This window comes from Marmota monax, unplaced genomic scaffold, assembly GCF_021218885.2.
Source record: "Marmota monax isolate L192 unplaced genomic scaffold, Marmota_monax_Labrador192_F-V1.1 WCK01_AAM20220418_F8-fsc00061, whole genome shotgun sequence".
NCBI classification, from domain to species: Eukaryota; Metazoa; Chordata; class Mammalia; order Rodentia; family Sciuridae; genus Marmota; species Marmota monax.
Window position 1 is genome coordinate 11,326,845 of NW_026695230.1, and position 22,162 is coordinate 11,349,006.

General features: G+C 36.2%; 1 protein-coding gene across 1 annotated transcript in view; it reads right to left on the bottom strand.

Annotated features, from left to right (window-relative positions):
- Positions 1-3,883: 3,883 nt before the first annotated feature.
- Positions 3,884-22,162, bottom strand: part of Pde3b (phosphodiesterase 3B) — a 214,806-nt gene continuing 196,527 nt past the window's right edge. The window contains exon 16 of the mRNA XM_046438001.2: positions 3,884-6,620. Coding sequence (XP_046293957.1) covers positions 6,406-6,620 — 215 coding nt within the window. The 3' untranslated portion in view covers positions 3,884-6,405. The remainder of the gene's footprint in view (positions 6,621-22,162) is intronic.

The window sequence follows — 22,162 nt, forward strand, 5'->3', positions numbered from 1 at the left end:
TCTTCAATCTATGAAGCATATACAGTTTCAAAATTATTATTATTTATTTCTAATTGCCTGTTGTCAAAGAGCATGTTTTATATGATAGTCTTTGAGATTTATTGAGACTTGCTTTATAGATGACTTTAAAAATGTTTGGATATTTAGAAAAAAACATTTTATTGTTGTCACATTTTAAGTTCTATGTTGGAACTAATTGTGCTGCTTATTTATATTTTTATTAATTTGGGGCCTATTATATTTGTTAAACTTCCCACTCCATATGGATTTCCCAATTTATCTCACTAAAGTTCCATAAACTCTTGATTTGTGAATCTTTTAAGCTATTTTGTTAGATATGCTTATCATTTTATGTTCCTTTAATATAAAATCTTTAACATCATGTAGTGACTCTCCATCCCTCATATAATACTTTTCATCTTAAACTTATCTGTTTTACTTAAGTTTATTCTTTAGGAACTTGCTTTGTATCTTTTTTTTCTCACTGTTTTCCTTCAAATTCTTATTATTTTCATATTTTAAATATGTCTACTGTCAATAGTATACTGTGAAATATGTTTGTGAAGCAAAGTGGCATAGCAGTAAAAAGCACTGACTCAAGGCCGACTACCCAGTATGAGTTTTAGCTTCACCTATTTGACACAATTACTAGCTATGTTTCCATTGGCAAGTTTCTGTTCTTCATTTTCCTCCTTTGCAAAAAAGAAATAATAATGCCATATCTACCTTATAGGATTGGTAGATATGGAATTGTCTACCAATACCAATGATGGAATATTATATATACAAATCATAAATCATTAAGAACAATGCCTAATACATTGTAAGTACTATGCAAAAATGTCTATTTAAAAAATGCTGATGGATTTTTTTTTTGATTGGCAAATGCAGTCTCTATATTTACTATGTGTGCAGATGTTTTAAAATGTATTCCTACCTGTTTTAAATTTTATTCTATTTCTCCTATTATTCTATGATTCTTTTTTCATCTATTGCATCTTTATTAACATATTGTTCTCTCTTTTCCTCTACTGGTTTAGAAACTATATTTTTATACATTTAATATCTCCCCTTGAAATTTTAGTGACATTGTTTAACAAAGTCTAAAATTTTAGTTTAATCTTTTTTCCTAAAATATACTTTATTCATTTACCTCTCTTATTATTAGGATTTTTGTGTTGTCTCTTTTTAAAGTCTCACAATTAATAATAATTGATTTTAGTTCATAGAGATGATTATTTAAATTTAGCTACTTGTTTACTAAATTTACTTAACCTTTTTTCATCTCATTATCTTCCCTCTGGGAGTATTTTTCTTCTTCATGAAGTATATGCTTTAGAATCTTGCTAGTGAAGTATAGTTAGTGGACCACCAACAGCAGCATAACACGAGTTTTCAAGAAATACATACTATTGTGGTTATTCTGGTCGCCTCAACTTCCTTATTTTAATTAAAAATTTTCAGATTCTACTCTTTTGCCCTGTTATAAGACCAAGTTTTAAATTCAAATATCAGATTAGGCATTGAAATTAGCTGGCATAGTTTAACACTTAGGGCTCCTGCTCTGGTTGCTATTCTAAAATGCAACAAAACCAAACCAAAAAACCCTTGGAGATTTATCTTACGTCCAACAATGAAACCAGTTCTGTTGTGGTAAGTACATTATTTCATCTTTCTTAGTACTAACAGCCTAATTTGAGTTTCTGACTTTTTACCCTAAAGTAACGTGGCTTTTGTCTCATTACTTGACTGAACTCTTCTTGCAACTAACAAGTGACATCCTTGTTGCTAAAATAAATAGAAACTTTTTGAGACTTCATTTTATTCCATCCTTCAGGCAGCAGTTAATATTCCTGATAATGTGGCTTTTAGCATGAATGACTCCATTTTGACTTGGTCTGATCTGATGAGGCCTAGAGCAGGAGCTCAGCCCAAAACAATGGCCTCCCATAATTCTGAGTTAACAATTCAAAATTAGATGCTATTTGAATGATCCTCATAAAATATATATGTAATCATATCACTCTTCCAGATTAAAACTCTTTGTTTCCCATTTCCTTAAGAATTAAGTTTAAATGGCATGTCATGCTTCACAAAGGCCTTCATTAACCACTATCCCTTTCCACTAACCACTCAAATTTTCTTACACTCCATGTTCTAACCACCCTAAATCTTTTTTGGCTTCTCCATTGTCGAGATGGTTTTTCTTTTCCTGGCCTCTATATATCCTGTTTTTTGCTTACTACATACAATCATATTCAAGCTAACTTTTTGGGGGGGTTTGGTTTGGTTAAAGTTTAAGAAAGAAACTTAGTGTCACTTGCAATGAAAGATATTTCAGATTTTTCTTTTCTCTCTTCAAAACACTTTTTGAAATAATAAATACTAAAGAGAAAATATTAACGTATACTTCCATTAACATGTACAGTAAATGAACATATATGCTCATAAATATATAAAATATTTCTAAAAGAATAATCAAGAAACTACATCATTATTTCACTTAGGGAGGAGAAATGGTTTAAGGTCTGCACAGAAGGAAAACTTATTTTCCAATATTACACATTTTTGTTTTTGAAGTGAAGAATTTTCTTATGAGAATTAAAAAATAATAAATGCTCAAATTTGAGATTCATCAGACATTATATCATCAGATTTTCCAGTAAGAAGTTGAACTTTTAAGATTAGGAGTGATAGTTATTGAAATGTCTACAGTTTAGTTTTTTTAAAGAATAAATGGGAAAAAACCCATTTAATTACTGATTTTAAACCCTTAGTTTTATGATAATTTTCTGTATAAATTTCATTCTCCTAAATTTTGTATTTCTGTAAACCCTTTATGAATTTACCTGAAATATAAATAATAAGCATTCTGACTCAAATAAGCAGAATTTGGTGGGGGGAAATACCGAAAATTTAGTTTTGGCTTTAATAGTATATTATCCCAAATCAATATGTGATTCTACCACACGAAGAAGATTTTTGGCATTTTTCCCCTCCAAATTTTCAAAATAGATTATAGCAACTGAAATAACATGTAAATTCAAATGACACTGCTGTTGTGGGAAGCCATCTGTGAATTACATGAGGATCTTCTCTCAGTATGGTAGCCAGGGAGATTTAGGTTTGGCATCTCAAACTATCCGTGGCTCTCCCATAGCAATAGATTGCCCAATGCACATGACCTTTATCTCCACTCTACTAGGAAAATACTTTATAGTAGCTCCAGGGATGGGTGTAATCTGTTAGGAACTGAACAGCATATCTTTAACCTATTTTGGTGAAGAACATTTTATGGAAAGCCTTTGATGTTTCCCAATATAAATAAAGCAGGCTTGGGCTCCATTTTGCCATAGTATAGAAGCTCAATCTGTCTGATTGGCTTGCCCATCCTGCCCCCACTTCTGCAACTACTCTCTGTGTCCTGTGTTTTTTTTTTTTTTTTTTTCATTCTGTTTTTCTTAGCTTGTATTTCTTGGCCAGCCCATTCCACTGAAGGGAACCCCATTCTCACCGCCTGCCTGGGTTGCCACCCACCCAGGTCGCGAGCAAGAGATACATCATTTACAAAAAATAAAATATCTAAAATATCAAGCTCTTAATGCTTCAGCTCTTAGCTTGAAAGTCTTCCTTTGAAAAGCTTTCATCACTGTTCTTCCTGCTACTGCTATCCCACACACTCTGTAGAACTGCTCACATTAATGAAGGAACTATAGTTGGCTCTACTTATCTTTTTTATAAAGTTTGTCTCTATGAGGTGATGAAATCTTGAGGGTAAGGGAATTTATAACTATGTAAGCAATAGCAGAATCTCCAGGTTTCTTATTAAAAAAAAAAAAGCAAAGTGGTGAGAATAGCAGAAAACAGATTTCAAATACTGAAATAATTTTTAAAAGTAGATTTTATGGAGCGAAGTGTCAATGAGCACACATATATATTACTAAATATTTCTAGTACCAGTGATTTACAACAACAAATTAGCCACAAAAATTATTATTATAATAAAAACTTACTCTGATTCAGTAGCAACCAAATAAGACCCATAATACGAGCTGGATAATAGCTCAGTGGTAGAGTGCTTGCTTAGCATGTGGGTTCCATCCCCAGCACACACATAAAGAAAACCTGCAATATGGCTTATGGCAATTTCTCAAGTAAGAGTACCTGTAACAGTGCTATGGATATTTAATATATTCTCATGTTCACTTCTTATGGTTATGAATTTTAAAATTTTATCAGGGATACTTTTTTCACTTTCTTTGGTCTAGTTATTTTGACATACATAATTTAGCAAGGATTAAATAACTTAAGGATTATTTTCAGATGAATTCACAGTAGTAATATTGTTAACAGAATAAAAGCACACTTCTTTCAAGAAAATAAAATATAAATAATGCTAATACAAAATTTCTCTAACATGATAGTATAGAAATTTGATTTGGTCTCTTTATACCTGCATGCACATGTATGAACTTATACACATATATGTATATATTCTATTCTGCAGGAAAGAAATAAATAGCAGAAATACATTTATGTAGGATACAAAATATATTCTAGAGATATATAAGCACAGAATATATATGTGTGTATTCATACACATACACATATTATGAGTATAAATTCAACAATTATCAGTTAAAATTTTATTAGTAATATATGGTGGGACCAGTTTACAGATGGTGTGGTAATGGTTGCAAAAGTGGCAGAAAGGAACTTAGCACTCAATATATTTAATAAATAAAACTTAGTGATTCATTAAATATTATGATACTGTATAAGATAAAAAAAATCCCAACTCTTCAATAGATCTTTAGTTGGTATCTTTCTGACAACCCACACATTTCTAGGTAGGTAAGAAACTACTGACATTGTAGGAATTAACTTGGAAATTAATAGTTTGTCTACAAAGTTTCATGGCTCCAAAATATGAAATGGTCTTGAAGAATAATGAAAAATATTAGTTTACCATCTTGATATCATTTTGACTGCACTTTATAACTTAGAATATTTTTTACAATTAGGTTCATATCCCCAACCTAACAAGTTCATAAATATTGTAAATATGATCCATTTTCTTTACAATCATCTTAATGTGGTAACTTAGTTATATGCTTTGGTATGAAATTATTTACTAAAATATTTCATTTTTTATATAAAAATTAAATATTTCCATCATTTGCTTTATCTCAGAAGTCAGTCTTTCAGTTGAACTTTAGAATTTTTGAGTAGTGACAGATCATTCCTGTCAAGTGGTCTTGAGGCAGAAAGAAATTAACAGAAAGATGAATGCAGTTTTTCAGGAATTAAACACATGATGCCTAAAATGTGGATGTAAAGATAACTACATATTACAATTATTTATTCAACATATGTATCCTTTAGGACTCACCATATTTCTTTTGTTCTTTATCTTTGATAGAATTAATTTCATTTGATTTTACATTAAGGCAAAAGACAGATATCTCCTTTTCCTTGGCTTTAATTAGTCTCAAATTCATCTAAGAACAGAGAAAATGATGCTAATATCATAAAAGGTTCACATCAATATTAGGACAACTCTTTTCTTCTAATAAATTTATGCTGTTTATATTAACTAAATGTTTAAAAATACTAATCCTGAGCAAGAGTAAAAACAAGAACAGTTTTGACTAAAGAATAAAATTCCTTCATTGTTAAACAGCTTTAAAATTCAACCACGGAACATAAAGTCAGTAAGACTAGAATTTATACTTCTGATGTCCATGGCAAACCTGAATACTTTGAGCAGAAATAAAACACACATAGTAGATAATACACAATAGTAAAAAGCATCAGAAATAGATGCACCTGGATTTTGTTAAATATAACAAAGGTCACTCAGTCCTTCATAGACAACTCTAGTTGGTAGAACAGCAATGAACAGTGTATGGCATTTAGCAGAAATTCCTCAGAAAGGCCACATGGATTCTTTTTAGATAGACATAGATTTTTCAAAATGTTCAAAGATATAAAAGATGCATTTGGAAATAAACATGAATTCTGTTTTCACAGAAGCAGAATGTTCTGGACACTTTGAAAATTGAAGTAGGTCACTTGAGTTTTTCATTACAGATGTCTCCTCCATGAAAAATAAAAGCTCACTGCCCAGCAAAGCATCATTTTCACAGAATATTTAAACATCAGTGAAGGCTTTGAACAAGGGCTTTGCAACATGGGTCAACTGAAACCTAGCTCTAAGAATAATTTTCTAGTACATGTGATGAAAGTGCTTAGGAGTAGGAAATTGACAGCACAGCAAGGATCCTCTCACAGTATTAAGGCCTGTCATGTGGGATTGGTCAGTTGAAAGTCAGCACAGTGAACATTAGATAATGATATCTGACCCTGGGCACTGCCCTCCAGGTTTCTTCTGTATGACTTCTTTTATTCGAACTGTCGTTCTTCCTCTTCATCTGCTTCTTCAATGACCTGAATCTCATCTGCTTGAGATAATGAAGTTTTTTCTACCTGCAGTTTATTTCCCTCAGCTTTACATTTTTCTTCTTCCTCTATGATTTCCTTCCATATCTTGTGGTTTTCAGTGAGGTGGTGCATCAGCTGACAAAATATTCGCCTTCTGCTTTTCCTTCTTTGTGGTTCTGTGAAATTTAAAACAAACATCTTCTGATTATAGCGATTATGATTGATTGATTCATTCATTCATTCATTCCACAAATGTCTTCATGCCAACCATTCTGTAAATATTTATGTAAGCACTGAGGTTATAATAGTGAATAGTAAGATAAAAATAATTCCTATGTTATGGAGTTCACATCCTAGTCGAACAATACAAATAAAAAGAATACATTAGATGGTATTAAGTGTTATGAATAAAAAGAAAACATGAAGAATAGCCAAAACTGGATAGGGGAAGGTAAGTATAGTCTTGATTTCAAATGAAAACCACAGCAACCCAAAATTAAAAACCAGTCTCTTAAGGGATTTTTATGTATTGAATTTAACACAATTGCCAAAATTCTGGTGAATATTAATCATTTTTAGAAGCTAGTCAACCTTCCCAAAAGTGACACTCAAGATAGTAGAGGCATAAGAGTACTCTTTGCTGCTACCTAATCCTAAATAGGAGGCATAAGTATGTGAAGGGGATAAGGGATAGGTTCTTTATTGTCAACTTATATGTTCTGATTTATATCATGTTTGGGAAAAAATATGTAGCTAGGTATAATTTAACTTATCTAAAACAAAGGAGCAAACAATTGATTTAATTCACAATTATGAAGGTGACAAATGGGTATGCTTTTAAAATTTTCCATTTATGCTCATTGTCTTATATAGAAAAATATATTATTATAGTTTAATAACATAATTTTAATGCCACAAAACTTGATTCTGCCTTTAGAGCCAAGAAATGTATGTTTTCCTTTCCTCCCCACTGTTTAGATTTATTTCCCAAGCCTATGTGAATGTCATTAGCAAGCTGCTAGAAGTTGTAATTCTCAACTGCCTAGTGGTGTTGGGAGCAGGTTGTCTGAGGAGGGGTGAGATGAAGGAGGACTAGCAGCTAGGATCCTCCTATCTCAAATGTTCAGATGTGGTGACAGCCCTATCATGGATGAATAGGTGAAGTGTGCTGAAGAGCACTGGCCAGAGGACATCTCCCGAGATGCTATTTATTAAATAAGAATTCTCATTGTGTAACAGTATTAACACAGTACCCAGCACAGAGCAGTCACTCAAAACATGACTATTGAATCTAAACAGTAAGATTGTAGTTACACAAGATATGACTGCTGAATCAGCATCTAAGAAACAAAGATAGAAGTTCAAATTAAATGGATATTTGTAGTTAATAACATTAAATAAATTATAGATTTTCTGAATTCTTACTAGGATTTAGATTGTCCTCCATTTCTTCATCATCCATATCTAATTCTTCACCATCTTCATCATCACTACTTTCAGTATCATCATCTTCTTCTGTTTCTATCCACTGACCTGGCAGCAAACCAGCAGCATCATAGGAGTTACACAGGGGACCCACTATATGAGTGATAAAAGATTCTTGGAGTTTTGCTAGTTGAGGAGAAGAACGATCCATGAAGGGACTGATGGGTAGACCAAGATTTGCTTCTTCATCTCCCTGAGCATTTTAAAAAGAAAAAATACATTGTTGTTGTTGTTTTAAATTTTTTTCAGTTGTTGATAGACTTTTTATTTTATTTATATGTGGTGCTGAAAATTGAACCCAATGCCTCACACATGCCAGGCAAGTGTGCTACCGCTGAGCCACAGACCCAGCCCAGCCACAGCTCCAGCTCGAAAAATACGTTTTTGTTGAAAGAGCAAACACTGAGCTTTGCTTGTAAACTATCTTTACATTTTTAAAATATAGTGTACATCAAAATAACTTTTACAAAGAAATATTTATGAACTTAATTATTCTATCATTTTAACTGTAACAACAATTTGAGAAATTCTAAGCAAATTTTTAATCTCATATCTATCTATATCAATCATTATAGATGATATTAAGTTAATAAAAATATATAGCTTTTAAAATAAATATCAGCAATTTTACTAACAACCTGCAAAATTCTATAATGTCAAATATAGATTCTCTTTCTCCTTAAAAGAGGAAGGCATAGTGGATGCATTTTATAAGACACACAAAAGCAGAGTTACTACAGTTGAGGTAAGACTTTGGGTGTATACTTCCAATTGTCTGATTCCCTTCCATTGTAGCTTCTAGGGTTCTACAGAGCACAATTTGAGATCAGATGGATGTTCTTTCAAACTCACTTTTGCAACTTAACCACATGTGGTATTGGCATGCTTATGTCAGTATCATCATGTATAAATTTTGAATAATAATCTACCTTATAGGGTTGCTATGATGATGAAAGGCAATATTATTCAAAGTGAAACATTCCCCAAATGGTACTATTAATGTTTTAGTTTTACTATCTAAATTGGTTGGAAATTAATTATCCTTCACAATGCATAAATTCTGCAGGCAAGCAGTTTTATCTGTGATGAGCCCACACAACCCAAGGAAATGACCAGAACTGGCCCAGTGATTAACTATCCCATGGTTAAAAGTCTTCTAAAAGAAATAAAACTATTAATATTTTTCAAAAAACAGTTTGGACGTAGTGGTAGAGTGCTTGCCTAGTAATGTAAAACTCCTGGATTCAATCCTCAGCATTGCAAACAAACAAACAAAAAACAACAAAAGGGCTGTTGTTATTAGCTCAGAGGTGGAGTGCTTGTCTCGCATATGTGAGGCACTAGTTCAATCCTCAGCACCACATAAATAAAATAAAGGTATTATGTCCATCTACAACTAAAAAATATTTTTTAAAAACCCAGCTGGGTTTAATCCACAGGAGTCTTCAATTTCATAGGTATACCCCAGGAGCCTGGCTTTTCTAAGCCCACGGCACTTAAATAGCTTTAAGGGTATAAAGACTGTATAATTAAGATAATAAATAGAAAGAAGTTCAACAGTATAGCCAAACAAGAAGGAAATTTAATAGTTCTAATAAGAGGTAACTAGGACTTTCATATATAGTATAGTATCAGATAACATTTTTCTCCTTTATCATGACTAAAATCTATGAAGATGGAGTGAAACTGTTTGAGATAATATGTTTAGCACTAGATCTGGATTTATAGCCAACATTACTGAGCATTTCGTGTCAGGAACTATTCCAAGACTTTTACATGTATAAAATTTATTTAATCCTCACAGCAATCTTTATGAGTTAGATATATCATCATGCATATTTTATCAACAAGAATACTGAAGCATAGAGAAGTTAAGTAACTTACCCAAGGTCACATTGTCAATGAGAAGGAAAAACTAGGGTTCAACCTAAGGCATGGCTTCTAAGTTTGTTTAGTAAGTATTAACTCTATATACTCTAAAAATAATTTAAAGTTGTTTGTAAATGAACATTTCTAATGTTATTTCACTAAAATAGTGGGTTTTCTAAAATTGATAATATATCACTACATTTTATTACCAACTTATGCAGCTAATGAAAAATGAATTTTTCCTTAGCATAAAATTCCTCTTTTGTGAATGCAAAATCTACTGGAGAACTCTGAGGTAAGCTTCAGTTATCACTGAAAATGAATACAGGAATATGCAAACTGTATGCTATAATCTTACAAAGATAATCATTGCCCAAAATTATATATGATTTAAATACATTAGAATAGCAAAATATTATAATATTGGAATACTTATATATTTATGTGATCACATAGAATGGTATTTGTAACTTGAAAAGGTGGCTAAAAGACTTTTACCATACAATCTGGGGGTAACCAGGTATGCCAGGTAAGCACGCATTGTGAAACAGAGTCAACTTTGTTATTCCTGTTTTTTGCTTATAGTAAGAAAGCCCTGACACAAAGAAGGCCTCATTCAGTAGACATTTTGATCTTTCCTGATTATTATGGCCAACAAGGATTCCCAAGGAATCCATTTCATAAGTTGTATTTGATATTTTGGAGATAATGAAATGTGAAGCTTATGGGAAAATCATTTTACTTCTACATTATGTGGAGCCTCAAGATATGACAAAAATGGGACAGATTCTGCAAATTGGTAGGATTATTTTAAAGCCAAGATTTAAAAATCAATGAAAAAAAGGAAAGAGCATATTTATATCTTTGAATCCTTGAAAACTACAAAGTATCTACTCTACAGATGTTGCTAGCCCTCTAATTTTTTATTCTCTGCTAGAATTTCTGCCCAGTTGATGTTTCTATGGGACAGTAGTTTGTATTTCAATAGTACAATTGAAATATTGTTGATATTCTTTAAATATAGTCTGAGCAAATCCTGGAATCACCCAAAAGCCACTTCTTTTAGAAATCAGTTGTTCTAGGTTATAGATTCTCAAGGTTGAAAGGAATCTTAGAATTAGTCTCTTTCCCTATAGATTCAACTCACTTCAGATAGGCAATAAGCCTGTCATTGCTTTTAATTTTAGCAGTATAGACAAGCAGAGCTGAGAAAATACTAAGAACAAGAGAGAAAAATAACACTTTCTAACCCTTTTCAGTCAAAGCAGTCTAACCCTTTTCAGATTTCAAACACCTTAGTGTAGCTATCTAAATCCCCAAAAATACTTTCTTCCCACCAATCTCACATTTCAACTTACCTGCTCATAAAATTCATTGACAATGCCCTCTGTCCATTTCAAATGCAAGTCCCGAACTTTTGCTGGGCCATTTATATCTGCAAGTTTAATGCACACCTGGCAGACCAAGAGACGATCATTTTCACTACTCCATTCTATACCATTGCTGTTTACATCATTGGCCTATTTTGGAAAAACAGAATTATTTTAGGTTCTGAAGTTTTCTAATAATAGTTGTTGGGTTTTTTGTTTGTTTGTTTTCATCAATTACCTTAAAACTGTTTCTTGTCCAAATGATAGGAAGAAATTTCTTTTTCTTAAATGCTTTTTTAAATCTTTTAAATCAGCATATACCATAAAATGGACTTCAATGGGTTAAATTACCCATTGAAGAGTTTATTTCAGTGGAAGCATACCTTCCTATAAACAACCAACCATGGATTTCAATGTTTGTGATTATCACAGAGAATAATAATTTATTTGTATATATGCATGTGTTATATAATATATGTATGTTCACACACACATATATATACACACCACTATCAGAATTGTAAGTATTTCTACCTCAAAAAAGCATAGTTAAGGAGTTAAGAAGTTGGCTGTAGTTCTGAAAGGTGAAGTGATATAGTTAAAAGAACACAAGTCTTAGAAGCTGATCCCTATATCACTCAGAGCCATTTACTTAATTCAGTGTGTGAGCTGGAAAAATTACTTAACCTATTTGATTCTTTCATTTATAAAATAAGAAAGTATTACCAATCTAACATTTTTTCATGAGGATTAATAAATGAAAAATGCCTCATTCATTAACATTATTTAAATAAATGGAATTATCAATATCAGGCAAATCTAGTAATTCTTTCAAGAACTCAAATGTCCTTTTATAAAAAATGAAGACAATGGGCCAGATCATGGCTCTTGAACTTTATTTTAGTGTTATGGTAGTTTTTAGCACCAAACCCGTTAATCAAAGGAAATTTTAAGTGGAACACCAGCATAGGAAATACTTGAAAGCTCTTTTTATTGAAACTGGGCAAGAACTCTAGAGCCCCTCTAGAAAGAAGTGTTAAGGGGAAAAAAAAAAAAACAGAATGAAAGAAGTGTTAAGGAACACAGATTCAGAAGTATTGAATAGATAATCTTCCATTTGTACAAGGTGACTCAAACATTTAAAATGTATTTTATTATTAAATAAAATAAAAGTGAATAGAGCTATACAAATATGAAATAATTTTAATGTACCTGATTTCTCAAAAAATTAATAAGTAATTTATAAATATTATGATGGCAACATATATAGGTGTCTGCTTCCTGGGGGAGTTAAATCTAGTACTCCTTTGTTAATAGTTTCTCTACCCTAACAGTATAGCTTCCTTTAGAACACAAAAATCATCAAGGAAATATCAGCTTCCTGCCAGCCAAACAGGGGGTATCCTCTCAAGAATCTAAAGCAGTGGTTCTCAACTTTTCTTCTCTCCAAATGCCTGAGGGATAGAACATGTTCCCATCAGTACCACCATCATACTAGTGAATGTGAGTTCTTTGAGGCAAGGGACTCTGACCTGTTCTTTCCTCATTTTTCCCTAGCATTGTGATTGTACATAGTGGGCAATTCCAGTAAATAGTTGTTGAATGAGTGAATTAATTATTCTCAAGTTGAAGAGGGTATTAACTTTTCTTCCCTCATGTCAGCTAGTTAAAGAATTACTAATACAAAGAAGGTGCAACTGGTGTGGCAAGATGGCATAACTGGCTTTTAAGAAACAAATGTTTGATTTCATATAATGTCTCTGACCCATAAAATCTTTTTACATAACTGGTTTGTCACTATATGCAAGAATATGTCAAAAATAAAATACAGCAAAGAACAGTATTTTAAGATGTTATCATAACAATAAAAATGCTTTATTTTTTTGAACCAGGAGCACTTAACCACTGAGCCACATCCCAGCCCATTTCTTATTTTTTATTTTGAGACAGGGTCTTCCTAAGTTGCTTGGGTCCTTACTATGTTGCCGGGGCTGGCTTTGAACCTGCAATCCTCCTGCCTCAGCCTCCTGAGCCACTGGGATTATAGGTGTGAGCAACTGTGCCTGGCATATGTATTCTTTTATACCAATTTTTTACTGTTACTGCATGAGTAGTATTAATTCTAACAACATTAAAAAACATCATTTATCAGTAACACTGAAGACAATGATTTCATTTTTGAAATCAAGTATTAATTTGTATAACAAACCTTGGCATTGAATTCAGCAAGGAAATCAAAATGCTTTTTAAGATCTGTAGCAAGGATTGCTTCAATGACTAGAAAACGAAAGCGCTTGAATTCCACATGATCAAGATTAAGAAGGAAGTTGTATTCTGGGCGAGAAAGATATAGATTCCAAGCTGATGCAGCATGATGATTTTCCAAAACAGATCTGTCATTGTACAAAACTGCCTAAAAAGGAATAAAGAAAAATAAGGCATTCCAAAGATATGAATCTTTAATAATTCAGAGTTAGGAGCAAGTTGAAAGAATATAATGAGTATATACTTCGTAGTAGGCTTTTTACCAGGTATCTTAACCTCTGTGATACAGGTTGTGATAATTTCATAACTTTCTAGACTGACACACAGAGAGGTTAAAAGCACACCTTTACTTCCATCACACATACTAAGTGAAAGGGTTATTTCCAAATTTCATCTTCTTTGCACATGCCATGCTGCCACCCCAAATATGGAAAGGTAATATTTTGAGGTCTACTTCAATCAGTAAACCTTCTCAGATAAAGCTTCTGATAATAAAGTCACTAGGGATCAAGAGCAGGTTTAGAGATACATTTCTTTTCTTTAGCTAGCATGAAGTCAATGGTGGTGGTAACTGAAAAATAGGTACTTTCCAAAGTAAGAGACCTTCATATCTAAGGACAACATATAGCCTATACTCCCATCCTGACACAGTGCCTTGAAGTAAGACATAAGTATGCAACAGGTAAAAGCACAAATCCTGTGGTTCAAACAGTGTGGAACTACTCACTTTTTTCCATCTCACTCCAGGGGATAACCCTAAATCGCCTCTTCAAGTAGTCTAGGTCTTTGGAAAACAGATTCAAAATTGCTAAAACCTCTTCCACCTCTAAAAATTAGGCAGTTTTTTAAAATTATTAAATAAGCATTGTGATTATTAAAAGAATTTCCATATGAAGTCATGCTTAAGGCCAGGGATGAAAATAAAAACCTGTCTCTGTTTTCATGGAGCTTACTATACAATGAGAAAGAAAGCCAAAAAAAAAAAAAAAAAAAAAGAGAGAGAATGTAATGTCAGGTGTATATTCTGAGAGTTTAATTTGATAGTTTTTATTTATGGAAGTTAGCTACAGCCTAGATTTAAGCACAGATACATAATATTGTATGATTTTGTTGCTGTTGTTGTTGTTTTGTTTTGTTTGCAATACTGGGATTGAACCTGGGGCCCTATGCATGTAAGGCAAAGTGTTCTAGCTTTAGTCCATATCCCTAGCCCTAGGATATCCCCCAGCCCACATCCTAGCCTGATATTTCTTTTACAATGGTAAGATTTAAACTTTGTAATGGGCCCCATATTAATCTTTTTTTTTTTTTTTCGAGATGAGGTCTCACTATGTTGTCCAGACTGGCCTTGAACTCATGAACATCCTGCTGCCTAAGCTCCCTCACCTGAAGAATAGCTGGGATTAAAGGCTCATGCCAAAATGCCCAGCTACTTTACTTTCATACATATATATATATATATATATATATATATATATATATATATATATATATTTGTAGTTGGACACAATACCTTTATTTTATTTATTTATGTATTTATTTAAATGTGGTGCTAAGGATCAACCCAGTGTCTTGCACATACTAGGCAAGGGCTCTACCGCTGAACCACAACCCCAGCCATACTTTCATATTAATTTTAATGTAACTTCATAAATCCCAAAGAGAAAGACTAAGTTTTAAAGATTCTCTAAGGGGATGATTTATTTTTAATACTAATTCGACTAGTTCATGATTAAATCTAATAAACACTGATAAACTGTCAGAATAGCTTTGTCTAGTCAGGAAGACTAAATGTTATAGCTTGGATCTGGAATCCCCCAAAGGCTCATGTGTTAAAGGCTTGGTCCCCAATGCAGCAGTGTTCAGAGGTGGGACTTTAGGAAGTGATAGATCATAAGGGCTAACTTCATCAATGTATTAGCCCCTTGATGGATTCATAGCTGAAGGGAAAATTGTGAGGTGACAGCAACTCTAGGAAGTAGGTCCTTGTTAAAGGAAGTGGGTCCTTGGAGGGCTATATGGGTCCTTTGGGGCCCATATCTTGTCCCTAGCTCCTTCCTCTCTCTCTCTTTTAAAACAATTTTTTAAAATATATTTTTTAGTTGTGGGTGGACACAATGCCTTTATATTTATTTATTTATTTCTATGTGGTGCTGAGGATCAAACCCAGTGTCCCACCCACACTAGGCGAGCACTCCACCACTGAGTCACAACCCCAGCCCTTAAATAAAGTATTTTTTAAAAGGGGTGGGGTTGTGGTTCAGTGGTCAAATATCTCTGGGTTCAAACCCTGGTATAAAAATAAATAAAGTGGGGGAGGAGGGAAGATGGCGGCGAGGGGAGTGCATTACCCCCGTGTGCTGCTTCACTGTGTGGGAGTGTGACAAGTCAGGACGGCTGAAGGATATCTTGTTGGGAATTTCCAGCAATAGTGGGGTGCGCCGGAACCTGGAGGAAGGATTTCCATCGCATGAGGATCGGCTACGGGGACTCAAACGCGAGAGGTTTGTCGCACGGAGGGTAAAACTGCTTATTCAGCGAATCGCCCCGCGGCTGGAGTCTGCAAGGCGCGCTGGGATAGAGACGCAGGGTTACAGCGCTGCAGTTTCTGCCAGACGCGCAAGCACCGCACTCAGGGCTGAATTCTGGGTTCGAGACGGGGAAGGAAGCGGTCCATCTCGGTTCTCCACACCGGTCAGACCACAGAGGAGGCCAGCAGCCACCATGTTGGTAAACTGACGTCACCACACCTGTTTTTGACTGACCGCAGCTCATTCAGCCATAGAACAGGTAATTTCAGGCTGCAATTCGCCTGCGGCTTGCAGACAGATTGCTAGGGTTCAGCGCCTGGGGGCTTCTTAAAATCTGATCTTATCGGAGTGAACACGGAGCGCGGGGCGGCCGAGTCCCGGCTCCCGGAGCCGTCCCGGAACCGCCCTGGCTCCGGGCTGCGGAGCCTGCGGAGGCTGCTTCTTGGACCCTGCTAATATCAGAGCAAACACGAAACACCAAGAGGCCGAGTTCCGGCTCCCGGAACTGAGCCCGCGGGGACTGCTTCTTGGAGCTTACACTTGTAGGAGCTTACACCGAGCACAGAGCGGCCGAGTTCCGGCTCCCGGAACCGTCCCGGAACCGCCCTGGCTCAGGGCTGCGGAGCCCGCGGAGGCTGCTTCTTGGACCCTGCTACTATCAGAGCATACACCAAACACTAGGCGGCCGAATTCCGGCTCCCGGAACTGAGCCCGCGGGGGCTGCTTCTTGGAGCCTACACTTATAGGAGCTTACACCGAGCACGGAGCGGCCGAGTTCCGGCTCCCGGAACTTCCCTGGACCGGGGCTGGGAGCCCGCGGAAACTGTGTCTCGGTCCGGGTCCTGCTGAGGGCAGGTCAGGACTCACCCATTGCTTGGGTTGCCTGGCAAGGGGAACGAAATGCTGCCATTCGCATAGGATACCAACATGGCAGAGATCTGATGTCAGCAGAAAGCGGTGGAGGAGAGATCTTCATCAATACCAGCGGTGACATAAGCAGTTGGTCTCCTGGTAAGGGGGGTGAGGCTCAGTCACCCGAGTCTCCTCAATTTGTCCTCGAGCCAGAGGGAAGGAGCCGGGCCGCCGCCAGCCCCCGGAGCAGGCCCAGCGGCTCGCCAGCGTGGTGACCGCGTGACCCCAATTGGAGAGGGGGCGGAGCGGAGCCGCCACCCAAACCCCCAGGTGGGCAGACCCACGACCCAGTAGTACATGGGCGTGGTAGGAGGGGCAGGGCAGAGCCGCCCTTCGCGCTTGCAAGGTAAACAGACCTGTGACAGCCTGGCGGGTCAGGCCCAGTGGCCTGCCAGTGTGGTACACACGTCACCCCAACTCGAGTAGGGGCAGAGCAGATCCTTATCCCACGCCCGGATCAGGCCCTGCCGGTGTGGTGGTCACGTGACCCCAATTGGAGTGGGGGTGGAGCGGAACCGCCACCCGTGCCCGCAGGGTGAGCAGACCAGTGATCAACCTGCAGATCAGGCCCAGGGGTCCGCAGGCGTGGTAGGAGGGGCAGGGCAGATCCGCCGCCCGCGCCTTCAAGGTAGGCAGACCTACAACAGACCTGCGGATCAGGCCCAGGAGCCTGCCGGCGGGGTACAAATACCACCCTAATTGGAGTAGTGACAGAGCAGAGTCGCCTCCCTTGCCAGGAACAGACCCAGCATCCTGCAGGCGGGGTAGTCACGACACCCCAATTGGAGTAGGGGCAAAGCAGAGCCTCCACTCGTGCCCGAAAGGTGGGCAGATCTGCGACCGACCAGCAGGACAGGCCCAGTGGCCTGCTGGTACGACAGACACGTCACCCCAATTGGAGTAGGGGCAGAACAGAGCCGCCACCAGCTCCCAGAACAGGCCCAGTGACCTGCCGGCGTGGTAGCCACGACACCCCAATTGGAATAAGGAGAGAGCAGAGCCGCCGCCCGCACCTGCAGGAAAGATACGCAAGCAGTATGAAAAGACAAGGAAAGAAAGGACCACAAGCAATGCAGGTCAACGCAACTTTAGAAGAGGTAACAGCTGCAGCAGATGGAATGTCAGATAAAGAATTCAGGATATACATGCTTCAGATGATCTGGAGTATCAAGGAAGACATTAAACAGCAAAATCAGACAATGAAAGATCACTTCGACAACGAATTACGCAAACAAATCCAGGAAGCAAAGGATCAACTATACAGGGAGATAGAGGTTATAAAAAACAAGCAATCAGAAATCCTAGAAATGCAGGAAGCAATAAACCAACTTAAAAACTCAATGGAGAATACTACCAACAGAGTAGAACACTTAGAAGATAGAACATCAGACAATGAAGACAAAGTATTTCAACTGGAAAAGAACATAGACAGCTCAGCAAGACTGTTAAGAAACCATGAGCAGAACATCCAAGAAATATGGGATAACATTAAGAGACCAAACTTAAGAGTCATTGGGATACAGGAAGGTACAGAGCTCCAAACCAAAGGAATGAGCAGTCTATTCAATGAAATAATACAAGAAAACTTCCCAGACTTGAAGAATGAGACAGAATCCCAAATCCTAGAAGCCTACAGGACGCCGAATGTGCAAAATCATAAGAGATCCACACCTAGACACATTATAATGAAGATGCCCAACATACAGAATAAGGAGAGAATTTTAAAAGCTACAAGAGAAAGGAAGCAGATTACATTTAGGGGCAAGCCAATCAGGATAACAGCTGATCTTTCAACACAGACTCTGAAAGCTAGAAGATCCTGGAATAACATATTTCAAACACTGAAAGATAATGGGTTCCAACCAAGAATTGTGTATCCAGCGAAATTAAGCTTCAGGATGGAGAATGAAATTAAAACCTTCCACGATAAACAAAAGTTTAAAGAATTCGCAGCTAGAAAACCATCTCTTCAAAACATCCTAGCCAAAGTATTACAGGAAGAGGAAATGGAAAATAACAATGAAAACCAACAGTGGGAGGTAGGACAGTAAAGGGGGGGGGGAAACAATCAAAGAGGAAAACAAACAATGTTTAGTAACAGAAATAAACAAATATGGCTGGAAGAACAACCCATATCTCAATAATAACCCTAAATGTTAATGGCTTAAACTCACCAATTAAGAGACACAGGCTAGTAGAATGGATCACAAAACAAGACCCAACAATATGCTGCCTACAGGAGACGCATTTGATAGGAAAAGACATACATAGGCTGAAGGTGAAAGGTTGGGAAAAATCATATCACTCATATGGACTTCGGAAACAAGCAGGCGTGTCCATACTCATATCAAATAAAATAGATTTCAAGCCAAAGTTAATCAAAAGAGATAAAGAGGGACACTACATACTGCTTAAGGGAACCATACACCAACAAGACATAACAATCATAAATATTTATGCCCCAAACAATGGTGCAGCTATGTTCGTCAAACAAACTCTTCTCAAGTTCAAGAGTCTAATAGACCACCACACCATAATCATGGGAGACTTCAACACACCTCTCTCGCCACTGGACAGATCTTCCAAACAAAAGTTGAATAAGGAAACTATAGAACTCAATAACACTATTAATAACCTAGACCTAATTGACATATATAGAGTATACCACCCAACATCAAGCAGTTACACTTTTTTCTCAGCAGCACATGGATCCTTCTCAAAAATAGATCATATATTATGTCACAGGGCAACTCTTAGACAATATAAAGGAGTAGAGATATTACCATGCATCTTATCTGATCATAATGGAATGAAACTGAAAATCAACGATAAAAGAAGGAAGGAAAAAGCATACATCAATTGGAGAATGAACAATAGGTTACTGAATGATCAATGGGTTATAGAAGACATCAAGGAGGAAATTAAAAAATTCTTAGAGATAAATGAAAACACAGACACAACATATCGGAATCTATGGGACACATTGAAAGCAGTTCTAAGAGGAAAATTCATTGCTTGGAGTTCATTCCTTAAAAAAAGAAAAAACCAACAAATAAATGATCTCATACTTCATCTCCAAATCCTTGAAAAAGAAGAGCAAAACAACAGCAAAAGAAGTAGAAGGCAAGAAATAATTAAAATCAGAGCTGAAATTAATGAAATCGAAACAAAAGAAACAATTGAAAAAATTGACAAAACTAAAAGTTGGTTCTTTGAAAAAATAAACAAAATCGACAGACCCTTAGCGATGCTAGTGAAGAGAAGAAGAGAGAGAACTCAAATTACTAGCATACGGGATGAAAAAGGCAATATCACAACAGACACTTCAGAAATACAGAAGATAATCAAAAACTATTTTGAATCCTTATACTCCAATAAATTAGAAGATAGTGAAGGCATAGATAAATTTCTTAAGTCATATGATCTGCCCAGATTGAGTCAGGAGGATATAGAAAACCTAAACAGACCAATATCAATTGAGGAGATAGAAGAAACCATCAAAAGACTACCAACTAAGAAAAGCCCAGGTCCCGATGGGTATACAGCAGAATTTTACAAAACCTTTAAAGAAGAACTAATACCAATACTTTTCAAGCTACTTCAGGAAATAGAAAAGGAGGGAGAACTTCCAAATTCATTCTATGAGGCCAACATCACCCTGATACCTAAACCAGACAAAGACACTTCAAAGAAAGAAAACTACAGACCAATATCTCTAATGAACCTAGATGCAAAAATCCTCAATAAAATTCTGGCGAATCGGATACAAAAACATATAAAAAAAATTGTACACCATGATCAAGTAGGATTCATCCCTGGGATGCAAGGCTGGTTCAATATACGGAAATCAATAAATGTTATTCACCACATCAATAGACTTAAAAATAAGAACCATATGATCATCTCGATAGATGCGGAAAAAGCATTTGACAAAGTACAGCATCCCTTTATGTTCAAAACTCTAGAAAAACTAGGGATAACAGGAACATACCTCAATATTGTAAAAGCAATCTATGCTAAGCCTCAGGCTAGCATTATTCTGAATGGAGAAAAACTGAAGGCATTCCCTCTAAAATCTGGAACAAGACAGGGATGCCCTCTCTCTCCACTTCTCTTCAACATAGTTCTCGAAACACTGGCCAGAGCAATTAGACAGACGAAAGAAATTAAAGGCATAAAAATAGGAAAAGAAGAAATTAAATTATCACTATTTGCAGATGATATGATTCTATATCTAGCAGACCCAAAAGGCTCTACAAAGAAACTATTAGAGCTAATAAATGAATTCAGCAAAGTGGCAGGATTTAAAATCAACACGCATAAATCAAAGGCATTCCTGTATATCAGCGACAAATCCTCTGAAATGGAAATGAGGACAACCACTCCATTCAAAATATCTTCAAAAAAAATAAAATACTTGGGAATCAACCTAACAAAAGAGGTGAAAGACTTATACAATGAAAACTACAGAACCCTAAAGAGAGAAATAGAAGAAGATCTTAGAAGATGGAAAAATATACCCTGTTCATGGATAGGCAGAACTAACATCATCAAAATGGCGATATTACCAAAAGTTCTCTATAGGTTTAATGCAATGCCAATCAAAATCCCAATGGCATTTCTTGTAGAAATAGAGAAAGCAATCATGAAATTCATATGGAAAAATAAAAGACCCAGAATAGCAAAAACAATGCTAAGCAAGAAGTGTGAATCAGGCGGTATAGCGATACCAGACTTCAAACTATACTACAGAGCAATAGTAACAAAAACAGCATGGTACTGGTACCAAAACAGGCGTGTGGACCAATGGTACAGAATAGAGGACACAGAAACCAATCCACAAAACTACAACTATCTTATATTTGATAAAGGGGCTAAAAGCATGCAATGGAGGAAGGATAGCATCTTCAACAAATGGTGCTGGGAAAACTGGAAATCCATATGCAACAAAATGAAACTGAATCCCTTTCTCTCGCCATGCACAAAAGTGAATTCAAAATGGATCAAGGAACTTGATATCAAATCAGAGACGCGCCGTCTGATAGAAGAAAAAGTTGGCTACGATCTACAGTCAGTGGGGTCGGGCTCCAAATTCCTCAATAGGACACCCATAGCACAAAAGTTAATAACTAGAATCAACAAATGGGACTTACTCAAACTAAGAAGTTTTTTCTCAGCAAAAGAAACAATAAGAGAGGTAAATAGGGAGCCTACATCCTGGGAACAAATCTTTACTCCTCACACTTCAGATAGAGCCCTAATATCCAGAGTATACAAAGAACTCAA